This window comes from Ceratotherium simum, chromosome 26 (genome assembly GCF_057802395.1).
Source record: "Ceratotherium simum simum isolate JZ-2026a chromosome 26, ASM5780239v1, whole genome shotgun sequence".
Classification (NCBI taxonomy): Eukaryota; Metazoa; Chordata; class Mammalia; order Perissodactyla; family Rhinocerotidae; genus Ceratotherium; species Ceratotherium simum.
Window position 1 is genome coordinate 27,879,954 of NC_141925.1, and position 13,073 is coordinate 27,893,026.

The 13,073-nt window shown below is 47.5% G+C and overlaps 1 protein-coding gene across 1 annotated transcript in view; it reads right to left on the bottom strand.

The window, feature by feature from the left end:
• Nucleotides 1-13,073, bottom strand: part of GALNT17 (polypeptide N-acetylgalactosaminyltransferase 17) — a 442,868-nt gene that overhangs the window by 38,764 nt on the left and 391,031 nt on the right. Inside the window, exon 7 of the mRNA XM_004439509.3 lies at nucleotides 419-604. Within this exon, the coding sequence (XP_004439566.1) occupies nucleotides 419-604 (186 nt within the window). The remainder of the gene's footprint in view (nucleotides 1-418; nucleotides 605-13,073) is intronic.

A 13,073-nucleotide genomic window follows, 5' to 3' on the forward strand; every position in this document is an offset into this window, starting at 1 on the left:
AATGGGAATCTTCCTAGGCTTGATTCTGGGCAGAATATGGAAGAGAGATGAAGAGCCACAGAAACAAGGGATTCTGCACACAGTAGGGGCATATGTGCTGGAACAGCTGGAGCGCCACGGAGGTCATACAGTGAGAGCACATGATGGGATCTGGGGCAGGGCATCCAGTTAATATAAGACTGGGATTGACACATTAAGACCTTTGTAAATGGATTTGGAGATTTCTGCTGTGCCAGATGCCATGTAAAGCATGGGTTCTAAAACCTGAAGGTCGGTCTGTGAACCCCCTCAAATGCATTCATAATTTTGCAAGAATAAATATCTTCCAGGGAGGAGCCATCAGTGTATTAAAGGGATTAGTGACCAGTCAAACACAAGGATCACTCTTCTAGGTGATGGGGAGGGCTGCTGGCCCTACCTCCAGCGGCAGGTTCCACGCGATGTACACATGAGACTTGTAATCGTCCATCCAGACCTCAGCAACCCGGAGAGCATTCCTCTTGGTGTAGAAGCCGATGTTGCTGTTGTATGGCTTCTTCTTCCGCTCAATGTGGGCCACCCGTGAACAGGGCAGGACCTCCATGCTGCCCCCGCAGAGCCACACCTGGAGGTGCAAGGACTTCATCAGCCTCACAGAAAAATTCCCAGCAGCCACTGCTGCCTCCCCCAGGCCCAAAAGCAATGGTTCAGGAGACGTAGCATGAGTGAAAAATACATTTTAATATAGAAAGACACAGAGATTTCAGGGTTGGTTTGTTACTGCAGCATAGCCTAACCTAACCTGACTAGGGAGAAAAGAAGGGTTGGGGGAATTTTTATAGATACAATAGTTGAGGATATTAAAATCCAGCTCTGGGTAAGAGAGGCTTATAAACCTCAGGCGCCTCTGGTGACACATGGTTTTCTTAAGTTCTCAACAGTGCACAATTGGCGTCCATGGAGGTTTTCTGTCACACCTGGATGAAGCTGTGCCCTGTAGACCTAGAATGGAAAATTCAAACTAAAAACCATACCATCTTTATTCATATCAGCACAAAGCGTACAATGGTCTCGTTCTGCATTGTTAATATGCTCTATTTTGGAGTCCTAAGAACACAGATGCTCAGTCTTCTGGAAGCATCCACCCCCATGTCATCGTATGCAGGCGTCACTTGTTGTTGCTGGAATAGTCAGGTGGAAGGCTGAAATGATAGCTGCCTTAGAGGGATGCAAAAGCCCAAGGAAGTGACACTTACCATCCTCTGTGGGCATGGCAGGCATCCAGGCTCAAAAGGCCCTGCTCTGAGAGGAAAGCAGACCATCCAACTTCTCTCAGTCCCACACAGAAAAAACAAAGCATTTCTGATTGTCAAGAAGGACTAATTTGTGGAAATGAACTTCCTGGTACCAGTAGGGAGATAAGGAAGAAAACGCAGAGAGGTTTCAGGGACCTGTGTGACTGGCCTGCTCTGAGGGTCCTGCATACTCTCCATAAATGAGAGTGTGCAGGTGAGCTGACTCAGGTGGCACAGACAATGCAGGCTCATCCCAACCTGGGTCACTTCAAGCCATTCTACTTTAGTCTCCTAGAAACCCTACCTCGAGGATACTGGGACACTCTGGAGGGTTTGCACACCTCCTCTGGGCCTTTACTGACTGACTTTGGTGGCAAAATGCAGGTATGTGTGTGATCTTCTGTTTCTATTTCCCAACTCTGGCTACACCACAGGGAAATGATACAGATGGGAAGTTCTCCCCATAACCAAGAATCCTCACCTTGTTTCTTCAAGGAGGAGAATGTGAGCTAAGAGACTGGTAGAGAGTGGGTGGTCCAGACTAGTTTGATCTGGGATCTGACAACTAGGTGCCGCCATGGGTTAGGGCAGACTCAGCTGTTGGCAGTGGAAGCAGCCAAGTCAGGAAGGCAAAGTATGGAAAGAGGCCTGTGGGGAATAGGAGCAAGAGACCTTTAGGGTAAAATGAGGTGGCTGAATCTCCAGGGTGGGCAGTGCACAAAGACACAGAGTTCCACAGGTAGGTGGCATTGGACAGTTTCAAGATTCAGGGAATGAATGGAAAGACATCCCATGTTTATGGACTGGAAGACTCAGTATTGTTAAGACAGTGATACTACCCAAATTGATTTAAAGATTCAACTCAATCCCTATCAAAACCCCAGATGGCTTCTTTGCAGAAATTAACAAACTGATCCTAAGATTCCTATGGAAATACAAGGGACCCAAAACAACCTTAAAGAAGAACAAAGCTGGAAGACTTCCACTTCTGATTTCAAAACTTACCACAAAGCTACCATAACCAAGACAGTGCGGTGTTGGCATAAGGATAGACATATAGGTCAATAGAATAGAATTGAGGGCCAGAAATAAACTCTCACAATAATGGTTAATTGTCATTCAACAAGGGTGCCAACACGATTCAATGGAGGAAAGAATAGTCCTTTCAACAAATAGTGCTGGGACAACATGGAAAAGAATAAATTTGGACCACTACCTCACAACATATACAAAAATTAACTTGAAATGGATCAAAGACCTAAATGTAAGAGCTAAAACTATAGAACTCTTCAAAGAAAACGTAGCGGAAAATTTTCATGACCCGGGATTAGGCAAGTGTTCATCAACTGATGAATGGATAAACAAAATGTGATATATCCATCCAATGGAATATTATTTAGCAATAAAAATAAATAACATACTGATACATGCTACAACATGCATGAATCTTAAAAATATCATGCTAAGTGAAAGAGGCCAATCACAAGGGACTGTATATTATATGATTCAAGGGATGGATTCCAGTTTAGAGGGCTCAGGAGGACTGGTGAAAACAAAGCAGAGCTCTGTAAGGACCAGTTACTGAGCAGTGACTGCAGATGCAGGTGTATGAGGAGCCTCAGGAAAAACCTGAAACCCAGTCACGAGAGCAGAGGTGCCAGGTGGGAACAGAATCCGCAGCCAGGCTGCCTTGGTGCCAAGCCTCCGTAACCAGTCCAGACCAAGGTCAGGATTGCTTGAAAGCCCGGGGTACAACTAGGCTGATGAGAGGGATCAAGTGGCCTTAGCTGTTAGGAGTGGGTGAGAGGTCAGAAGAGCCAGTCTGGACCCTGTGTCAGATCCCAAGCCTCTTCAACAAGAGCAGGGAGATGGTACACCACTCTGGGAGGTAGGCAGCGCAGCATATCCATCCTGTGTGGCAAGGACACAGGCTTCCTGTTCTGGGCTCTGCTGTGTGGATATCAGTTGGCACACTCGGGGGGCACCAACTCAGAGCCACTCAGCTCTTCCTGCATAGTCTGGGGAGGGGCAAGGGGCTCTCGGACAGTTTGGCATCTTGCAGGTATAACCCTCTGCCAGGCTCAGCAAACCTAGAGGGAATTAGCAGGGTCAGCCCTGGCCCCAATGCCTGTAACATCATCACAGACCCCCTCTGCCTGGAGCATATTCTTATTAGCATCCTGTGCCTGCCTGGCCTCGGTCTACACCTCAGCCTGTCACCCCAGTGACTCAGACTGGGTTTAGGGTCATAAGTGTGAGCAACCAGCAGCAGCACATTTTGTGTGAGGCAGAAAATTACATCACTGAAACACTCAAGCTGCAAACCACTCTGGAAATATCAGGCAGAAGAGGCAATTCAAAACGAAAAAAAAAAAAAAAGAAGATGAAGAAAGAAAAAGAAAAAGACACAGAAATACCCAGTGGGTGTGGGAGGCAAACTGAGCTCAGTCCCTTGGGTCCTGAGGGGCAGCCCCAGCCCTGGAGCAGGTCCCGGGAGTTCCTCTCTGCCCAATCCTTCCCATCCACTTCCATAGACCCTACCCCTCAGAGAGGGGAGTGTCCCCACTCTGCCTGCTCCAGACCCAAGGACCAGCTGAATATTGCAACCAAGAACCAAACCAACTACCTCATGAAATCCTCATAGATGAGAAAACTGAGGGTCTGAGAGGTTTAGTAAGCTATTTATAATCACAGTCAGTAAGTGGGGGAGCCAGAACCACAACTGTAACCATATGCCATACCAAGAGGCCAGCCCTGACTTGGTGGGCAGTGCAGCTCGGGACCCTTCCCCCCCAGGGGGTGTTGACTTGCAGCCATGGGCTCCCCAGCTCTTCCTCAGCCACAGCTTGCACCTCACTCAGGGTTCCTGGCTGGTGCTTCTGACCTGCTCTGTAGCTGCGGTGAGTGAGGGGAACAGTGGAGGGTGTTCTGGGGCTAAAGCAGCATGTGTGCACATGGCCCGAGGAAGCTCAGTGGATCTGAGGTGGCACCAACAACACCCTCAAGGTTGGGGTCAAAGCCTCCTGCTGCACAGAGCGACTGATCTGGTGGTGTGGCACTGCAAGTGGACGGAAGGAGCCAGTGAGTTGAGCAATTCTCAAGGTCTGGGAGGCTCTGCTCCAAGTTGGCCAGGGTGGTCACAGCAGAGCTCATGGGCTGGCCCTAAGTGGTGATGAGTTGATGAGAAGTCTGTCCATGGTCGAATGACTGAGCCTAGACAGCAGAAGTGAAGAAATTCAAGAGAGTGGACTGAATGCCTTAGAAACAAACCAACATGTTAACTAAGGCAGCTACTGAGGGGTATTTCAGAACGGACTGGTATTCACCTAGCCTAGCCTCTGACCCTACCCAAGAGGCATGAAAGCAACAGGGAAGCTCCCTAAACAGGGAGTGATCCAGTTTATCTTTCTGCCAGACATGAGGACTAGCTACACGTGTCCCAAGTACAGCTGATCCCAAGGAAGGGTCCTGAGGAGCTGTTCTCAACATGGGTCTGCCTCCACGGGGGCTTGGCTCTTGGTGACCCCCTGCTAGGGGAGTGAGGAGGTGGTCATGTATAAATGGCGGTGGGCCATTAGGAGGTGGGGTGACTCCAGAAACAGGTATTCATTAATTTATTTATTTATCCAGAAAACATCCATTCAGAGCCTACTTTCCAGCATGAGAATGAAATGGGGCGTGTCAACAGATAAGGCCTTGCTCTCACAAAGCTGATGATCTTTCCAGGGAGACGGATTAACTAAATAATCACAGGCAGATGTGCACTATCAGAAATGGAGCTAACTTCCATGAAGGAAAGCAACGCAGTGCTAGAAAAACTAGCATTCAACAAAGAGATGTGGCCAATGGGCTCAGAGAAAGCATCCTTGAGGTAGAAAACTTAAGATGAAATCTGAAGGCTAGACGGAGCTGACTTAGGTAAAGAAGTGGAGAAAGTACACAAGAACCCAGGCACAGAGGCAGCCAGCACAGCTGCAATGACCTTGTGTAGGAGGGAGCATGGTGCGGTGAACTGTGTTCAAAGATGGCAGCCATGATTCTTCCTATGCTCCTTTGCAATGTGACTTTTTAGCTCTTCTCATCAAAAGGTTGGATCTATTTTCCCTCCTCTTGGATCTGGTCTGGTCCCACGACTTGCACTGATTAAGAGAATGCAGTAGAAGTGATGTTTTGCCCTGTCCAAGGCCAGGCCCTAGGAGGCTTTGCAGCTTCCACTTCCTCCCTCTTGTAATCCTGAGTCCACCACACTGTGAAGAATCTGAGGACGAAAGACCATGGAGCGAGGGTGGTCCAGCCACTCTAATTGGCCCTGCTGAGGCCCCAGACACATGAGCGAGGCCAGGCAGGAGAAGCTACCTCCCAGCCAACCCACCGACTGACTACCAAGCATGAGTGAGCCCAACAAACGCCACAGAGAGCAGAAGAACCACCCAGCTGGGCCCAGCCCCAAACGCCACACTCCAGAATCCTGAGCACATCAATTGTCATTTTAAGCCACTAAATTTGAGCTTACACAAACTTAACTGATACACATGGAATATTTAAGGTAGAAGAACAGCCATGAAGCTGGAACTCAGAAAGGGGACTCAGAGGGAAGGGGTGGAATGGAGGAGAGTAGTATGAAACAAGCTGTAGGGGCAGGCAGGGTTCGCACCAGCAGGGACCATAGGCCATGTCAATGAAATTGGTCTTTGTCCTAAAGGAGAAGCCACTGGAAGATTTGAGTTTGAAAAGATAACTCTGGCTGAAGTGTGGGGAACAGACTGGCAGCAAGGAAAGGGGGGATGGGGAAAATGGGAAGGTCTTAGTGTAACCAGGGGAGAAACGCTGGTAGCTTTGGCCAGGGCAGCAGAATAGAAACAGAGATGTGGACAGATCTGAGAGTTTTTAATAGGCAAAATCATCAGTAAAGGATTGGATATGGCAGGGAGGGAGAAGAAGGGTCAAGAACGACTCCTAGGTTTCTTGCTTGTGCAGCTGGATATACAGTGGTAGCATCATTCACTGGGCAGAAAGCCCGCTCCAACCTACCCAGGCCTCTGGAGGCACAAGACTCCAGGTGCCGAGAAGTCTTAGGTAGGACACATCCCTTCTGCTTCAGGACAGGTGATGCCCTGGAAGAAGAGGGCGCTATGGGAGGAGGATGTCAACGTGGTGGAATGGTTTCTCCACCATCACTCTAGAGAGAGAGAGTCTTCAAGGACACGTTGCGTTAATTCCATCTTTTAATGTATGTTTCATTCATTCAACTCGTATCATTGAATAAATATTTCACGAACTCTTTAGAGTCTTAAAAATTGTGTAAAGTATGTCATCAAACTAGGCAAAAGTTGGTATTTCCAGAATTACTGGATCACAGAGTGTCCTCATATTTTCCCAGCAGAAGTCTCAAATCTTTCCTTCAAGGACAGCATGAGAAGCTGGCCTAGATCACTGATTCTCAAACCTGGCAGTGCCTCTGAATCACCAAGGGAGCGCTTCAAAATTACAAATGATGGGATCCCACCCCAGACCTGTGAATCACCTTCTCCAGGGATGAAGCTGAGGTACCACTGAATGTTTACAAAGTTCTCTCATGTGATTGTGATGTGTAGCCAGGTTTGGGAACCACTGGCCTCGAAGGCATTTAATATCTTTTCTGAGGCTGTGGTTTTATGACTGAGGCCCAAAGAAGTTGGATGTGCCTGGCCAAAGCCAAGATAGCAAGGTAGTAGTTCTAGAGGTACTGGGAAGAGGTAGGGGCATCTAATGTGCCAGGTACTGCCCAGACCACACTCTCCCCAGAGCCTCTGTCACCCAGGAGCCTGGTTGGCAAGGGAGGAAAGTGAGGGAATCTGATGCCCCTGCCTCGGTGGCGGTGAGGAGCCATGGAGGGGGCCAGGAACCCTGGAAGAGGCCAGGAACCAAAGCCACCGTGACTGGTTTATTTATATCATCTGTTCTCGTAGGCTGTGGCCTCCAAACATTTTTGATATACATTCTCATCTGGAAAAAAAATTAAAGCATACCCTCCAATATGTTTACTTTATCCATTTTAAATTATATGCACATGCTACTGTACTAATATATTTACACATGATATATTTACATATATATACATATAAATTTAATATGTTACTAAAATGGAAGAACTACCAGGTTCCTCTCACACCCCATTGCATCATCTTGTGTGGCCCACTTTGGAAACCACTGCAAGAAGTCAAATATTCAAGGTCTAGTCTTTCCCACCATTTTTGGAGGCCAGCTGTTTCTCAAAAGCAGCAGGAAGTATTGTTCAGGAATCAGTAAGTTTGGGGCCAAAATAATCTGGTGAGAATTTTCGACTGGGTCATTAGATGGTGAACAGTGAGCACTGTGATTATGTGAAAGCCACTTTTCCCAAGATGCTCCAGGCACCATCTAGGGGCAGCTCTCTCTGGAAAGAGTCCAGGATGCTGTTATAGGAGGAGGCCTAGAGCCTTCTCCTCCCATGCCCCAGTCATTCAGATTGAGCAGGAAGCTACAGGAGCCCAAAAGAAACCCAGGTGTCATCCTCAGCTCTCCACTCCCCAGCACTGGCCAATCCTTCACCAAGTCCTGCAGATGGTGCCTCTTAACTCTGGCTCAATTCCACTCACTTCCCCTCACACCCACCACAACCACCAGACCACCTCCTCCTCCACCATCACTCTGAGCTGCCACCACCTGGACCATAGCAACCACCTCCCGTGGCTCCATCCCTCTGACCTCCACTCAGCAGCCAGAGTGGTGTGATCTGATCGTGTCACGCCTCTGAACATTTCACTGGCTCCACTGCTCTGAGAATAAAGTCAAAAATCTTAATGTGGACTTCCGGGACTTGCATCACCTTGCCCCACCAGCATCATCTCTGCAGTTCCCCCTAATGATCCTTTTTTCTATGCTTCCATGTCCCACGCTCCTTCCAGCCTCAGAGTCCTTGCTATCCCCTGACTGGGACGCTCCTCCCCTTTCCACCTAGTTACCTCCTCCTCCCACTCCAGCCTTTCGCTCAGTCATGGCTTCCTTAGGGAAGCCCCCTATTAAGTCAGAGCCCCTTATTACACACTTGTGTAGCACTTATCACAGCTGTGATTTTGTGAGCATGCCGGCCCCAAGGGTGTGTGAGAGTCTTACTTTCTCCCTTCTTTACTAGGCTGTTAGCTCAATCAGGGCAGGACCCATGTCATCCTGTGTCCCCACTGCCCAGCACTGTAAGCACCTGATAAATTCTTGCTCAATGAATGAATGAACATGTGAATGCATTAATGAATGGAGGGGGGCTGGAGGGCGTATGTATAGAATGTATCTGGAGAGGGGGCATAGGACAGAGGGAAGGACGAACAAAATAAAGAAAAAAAATGGAAGCAGTCTAGAATATACAAGATGACAAGCAGAGAAAGCAAGACTAGGTCAATCAAGGGCCTTTATTACAGGACTCAAGAACAGGAAGATCTGAGTCTCTCCAACTTCTCCTCCCACAAAACCAGAACCACTCTCGTGCTTCTGGGATTGCTGTTTCTCGGCACCCTGACTGGTGATTTGAATCCCCCCTGCAGTGTGTCACCGGGCCCAGCCCACCCCAGACCCAGAGGGAAGGTGTCCTCTAGCAGGAGCTGAGGGACAGCCAAGGAGCTGAGGGAATCAACCTTTTTACTCTCTAGTGAGGGAAGGCCACATGCTCCATTTCTCCCAGAACTTGGGCATATCCATTCTTCCCCCTGAACCCCAGTTTTCTCATCTATACATGAGGGTGGAAGCTATCTCTGAGGCTCCTTTCAGCTCTGGCGTTTGGAGTCTGTGATTCTCTGTACCACAGCCCACAGTCCCAGGCTGTAGGCCCAGGGGACTTTGCTAACGGAGGACACCATCTTGCTTAGGCTGCCCACGCTGGTGTTGACTTGCTTGAGGAATCGTCTTGAGACCACTGGGAATCCCCCAACTAATGAATTCAGGCATGCTGTCTAGACCACTGGTTTACCTCTGCATCAAATCTACAGGGTGCCTTGGGTTTCCCATGTGCATCCTCTATCATAGGCAGCTTCTAGGGGTGCACTGAAGCTGTATTTTCACCTGATGAGCAATTCGACACCCCCTGTGCTACTTAACGAACAAATTTCTTGAAAGACATTTTCTTGTCTCCACATAGGGCATAAGATAGACACTAGCAGATCTCAGATCTGAACCACTGCTGAGTGTATCAATCCTTCTTCTAATTTGTCCCAAACTTCTTTCTGGCTAGCAACCATCACTCTCTTAGATCACATTCTTTTATTCTATTATCAGTTGTATAGTAGGCTTTCTCTTGGAGGCCATTTTTCATACTGCACAAAACGAGTACTATCGGCTGCTTTGGGCTGAGATGCGGGCCTTCCTCACTCACTGTGGGGCGCCCAGCACACCGGTCTTTCCTGCTGTGAGGTACACGCGGGCCAGGATGACCTATGACAGTGAGTCTTCAGTGTTACTCACACAGAGGTAAAACTGTGCATGTTAATCTATCAAACGTCAGCTTCTTTTGTTGGGGGATGTGGACTTTTCCTGATTTATGAAAGTTAATCAATTAAGAAAAATTAGTTAAGAGAAATTAATTAATTTTGTCCTGAGTCCTCACCCAGCCCAGACCAAAGCCAGCATCTTGTTCAGGCCCTACCCAGGATCCCCAGTGAGCTGGTGGGTCTGCCTACTGCCCTTGGGGCAGGATATGAGTAGGAGTGTGCAGGGCAAAGGCCAGCTGTCTGGGGCATTACTGGGCTTGTTTGCAGATTCACTGCAGAGAGCAGAAGGGGAGTCAAAGTGACTACTGGATAATTACCAGTATAAGGATAAGACCAGGATAAGACTCAAGTCTGAAAGATACTAGGAGAGGCTGCAGAAAGTTTGGCGGCAAATAGTCAAGCAGAATATGGAGGAGACGCAAATGTGGAATGAGTTGACCCACAGGACCGCACGCTGGGAGGGAGTCTTAGTAGGCTGAGGCTTTCGCTCTTTGTTTTTTTCTAAATATATAACAGTTTTATTGAGATATAATCCACATCCCATAAAATTCAACGGTTTTAGTATATTCACGGAGTTGCGCAACCATCATCACAATTAAGTATAGAACATTTTCATCACCCCAACTAGAAACCCCATACCCATTAGCAGTCAGCCCCCTAGTCTCCCTCTAACCAGCTCCAGGCAACCACTAACACACTTTCTGCCTCTATGGATTTACCAATTCTGGACGTTTCATATAAGTGGAATTATACAATATGTGGCCCTTTGTGGCTGACTTCTTTCTTAGCGTAATGTTTTCAAGTTTTATCCATGTTGTAACATGTATCAGTACTTCATGCCTTTTTATGGCTGAATACCATTCCATTGTATGGATGTACTACATTTGGTTTAAGCATTCATCCATTGACGGACGTTTGGGTTGTTTCCATTTTGGCCATTATGAATAATGCTGCTATGAACGTGCACGTACAGGTTTTTATACAGATATATATATATATATATATATATATGTTTTCATGTCTTTTGGGTATATACCCTAAGAATGAAATTGCTAGGTCATATGGTAACTCTCTTTAACCTTTTGAGGAACTGCTAGACTTTTCCAAAGTGGCTGCACCATTTTACATTCCCACCAGCAGTGTAATGAGGGTTCTGATGTCTCCACATCCTCACTAACCCTCGTTATTGTCCATATAACCCTCGTTATAGCCATCTTGGTGAGTGCAAAGTAGCATGTCGCTGTGGTTTTGATTTGCATTTCCCTTTCAGCTAATGATGTTGAGCATCATTTCACGTGCTTACTGGCCATTTGTCTATCTTCTTTAGAGAAACGTCTATTCAGATCCTTTGTCCAATTTTTAATTGGGTTCTTTGTCTTTTTATTATTAGCTGAGGCCTTATGGAGTAAATGAAGTTGGCTTCCAGTGTCATTTCTCTTTCTCTCCTCACTCTTCATCCTCTCTTCTTGGGGTCCAGCGTTCGAGGCCTCTCAAATCATGCCTTATGGGCAGTACCTTTTCTGGGCTCTGTGTAGAGCTGGCACAGAAATGGCCATGAGGTGCAGAGGAAAGAACCGTGCAGCAGAGGCTGTTATTCTTGTTCTGCCACCTCCAAGGTCCAGCTATGTGATGTCAAGCAAATCCATTTCCCCCTCTCCTCCCAGGCCTTAATTCTTCTTCACCTGTAAGATGGACTCATACTGCCCACCTGCCTACACCACAGAACTGTTATGAGGGCCACTTGAGGTCGTGGATGTAAAAATGTTGGGGCATCACAGAGTCCTCCAGCCCTTCAAAGGTTGACCAGCGATGCGGTTCCCAGGCTTGGACCCGGGTTCCAGACTGCCTGCTTCCAACCTTGGCTACACAGTTTATCAGCTGACCTTGGGCAACTCAACCTCTCTGTGTCCCAACGTTATCGCCTGTACAGTGAAGAACAATAACAGCCTTTACCTCTCAAGGTTGTTGGGATGTTTAAATGAGGTTAGATGTATCATTATTCTCATTACCCTAAGGATCTGGTGCTAGATTTCCTACCCCACGTCTCCCTATGCTCCCGGCACCATCTGAGGAGAAGATGGACTGGATTAAGTTTCTAGAAGGTTTCTCCCTGATCAAGCACTGAATACATTGGCAGGACTAGCATGCTAATGAACCACACTGGCTTGTCCAGCCTCAATGTCTCCCCTCAAATGTCCACGCCTGTGTCTGAAGTACGTGTGTGGACTCTGCCCTTGAGACCTGGACAACACTCTCCCTCAGATATGCTCCTCTTGGCTCCCCTGTCCTCCCTCTCCCTGCTCAGGCCCCAGGCATGGCCACTGTGAGGGATCAGAATATGCTACCCCAAAATATGACTGAAGGAGACCATAACATGTCACCTGAAAATATGCCTTTTTGGCATAAGGATTATTTTGAGAAAGAGTAGACACAAGAAAAGCTCTGAAAACAGAGTAGAAGTTTCCCATTTGTAAGGGAAATTTACATTTATAAAGGAAATCTCTATTTGTAAGGGTGTCTCCCCCTCTGTATCTGGAAGATAAGGATGAATCTAAATCACAAGAGACTCTTGGAAGGCACTGACTTAAATCTGATAAGAAACATCACCCTTGTTTACTGTGCTTCTTCTGGTCCCCTTCCCACAATTGTTTCCTCCATACCCTTCTTCCTTTGTTTTAGCTGAAGACAGTATTTAAGCCCAAAAGCTAAGCCACCCCTTTGAGTTTACTCATTCCCTGAGTTTCTCTCAGGTACCTATGCAATGGCTGTTTGCTTTTCTCTCGTTAGTCTGTCTTTTGTTACAGGGGCCTCAGCTGAGAATCCAGAAGGGTAGAGGAAAAGATTATTCCTCCCCTACACCACCCTCACCCACAGGGTCTGTTACTGCTCAAACGGCAACCACGAGGGCCCCATGCTGTCCATCCCGGTCTCTCAGCCAAGCCTACAAGGGCAGCCCTGCAGCCCCCAGGCCACCCAGTAACCATGCATCCTCCGTCCACCTCTGATGTTTTACAGGTTGTTGCTGCTCTGTCTGGCTTTTCTCCATATGAGAATGAGAAATACCAGGACTCCAATGGAAGAATTCCAAGGGAGTTGACAGGTCAGCTGGCCAGAAAGGGGTGCAGGAAACAAAACTTCTCTGTGAAGGCCTCCAATCTATTCTCAGCAAGCTTTCTTCCCAACCATATGCACTTATACCCTAAGTAACAGGGGATTTCACTGACATCTCTCAGGAGAGAAGAAAACGTAATTTTCTCTGTTTTGTCATGTAGATTTGGAATATAAGAGAAAAAAAGCTAGCCCA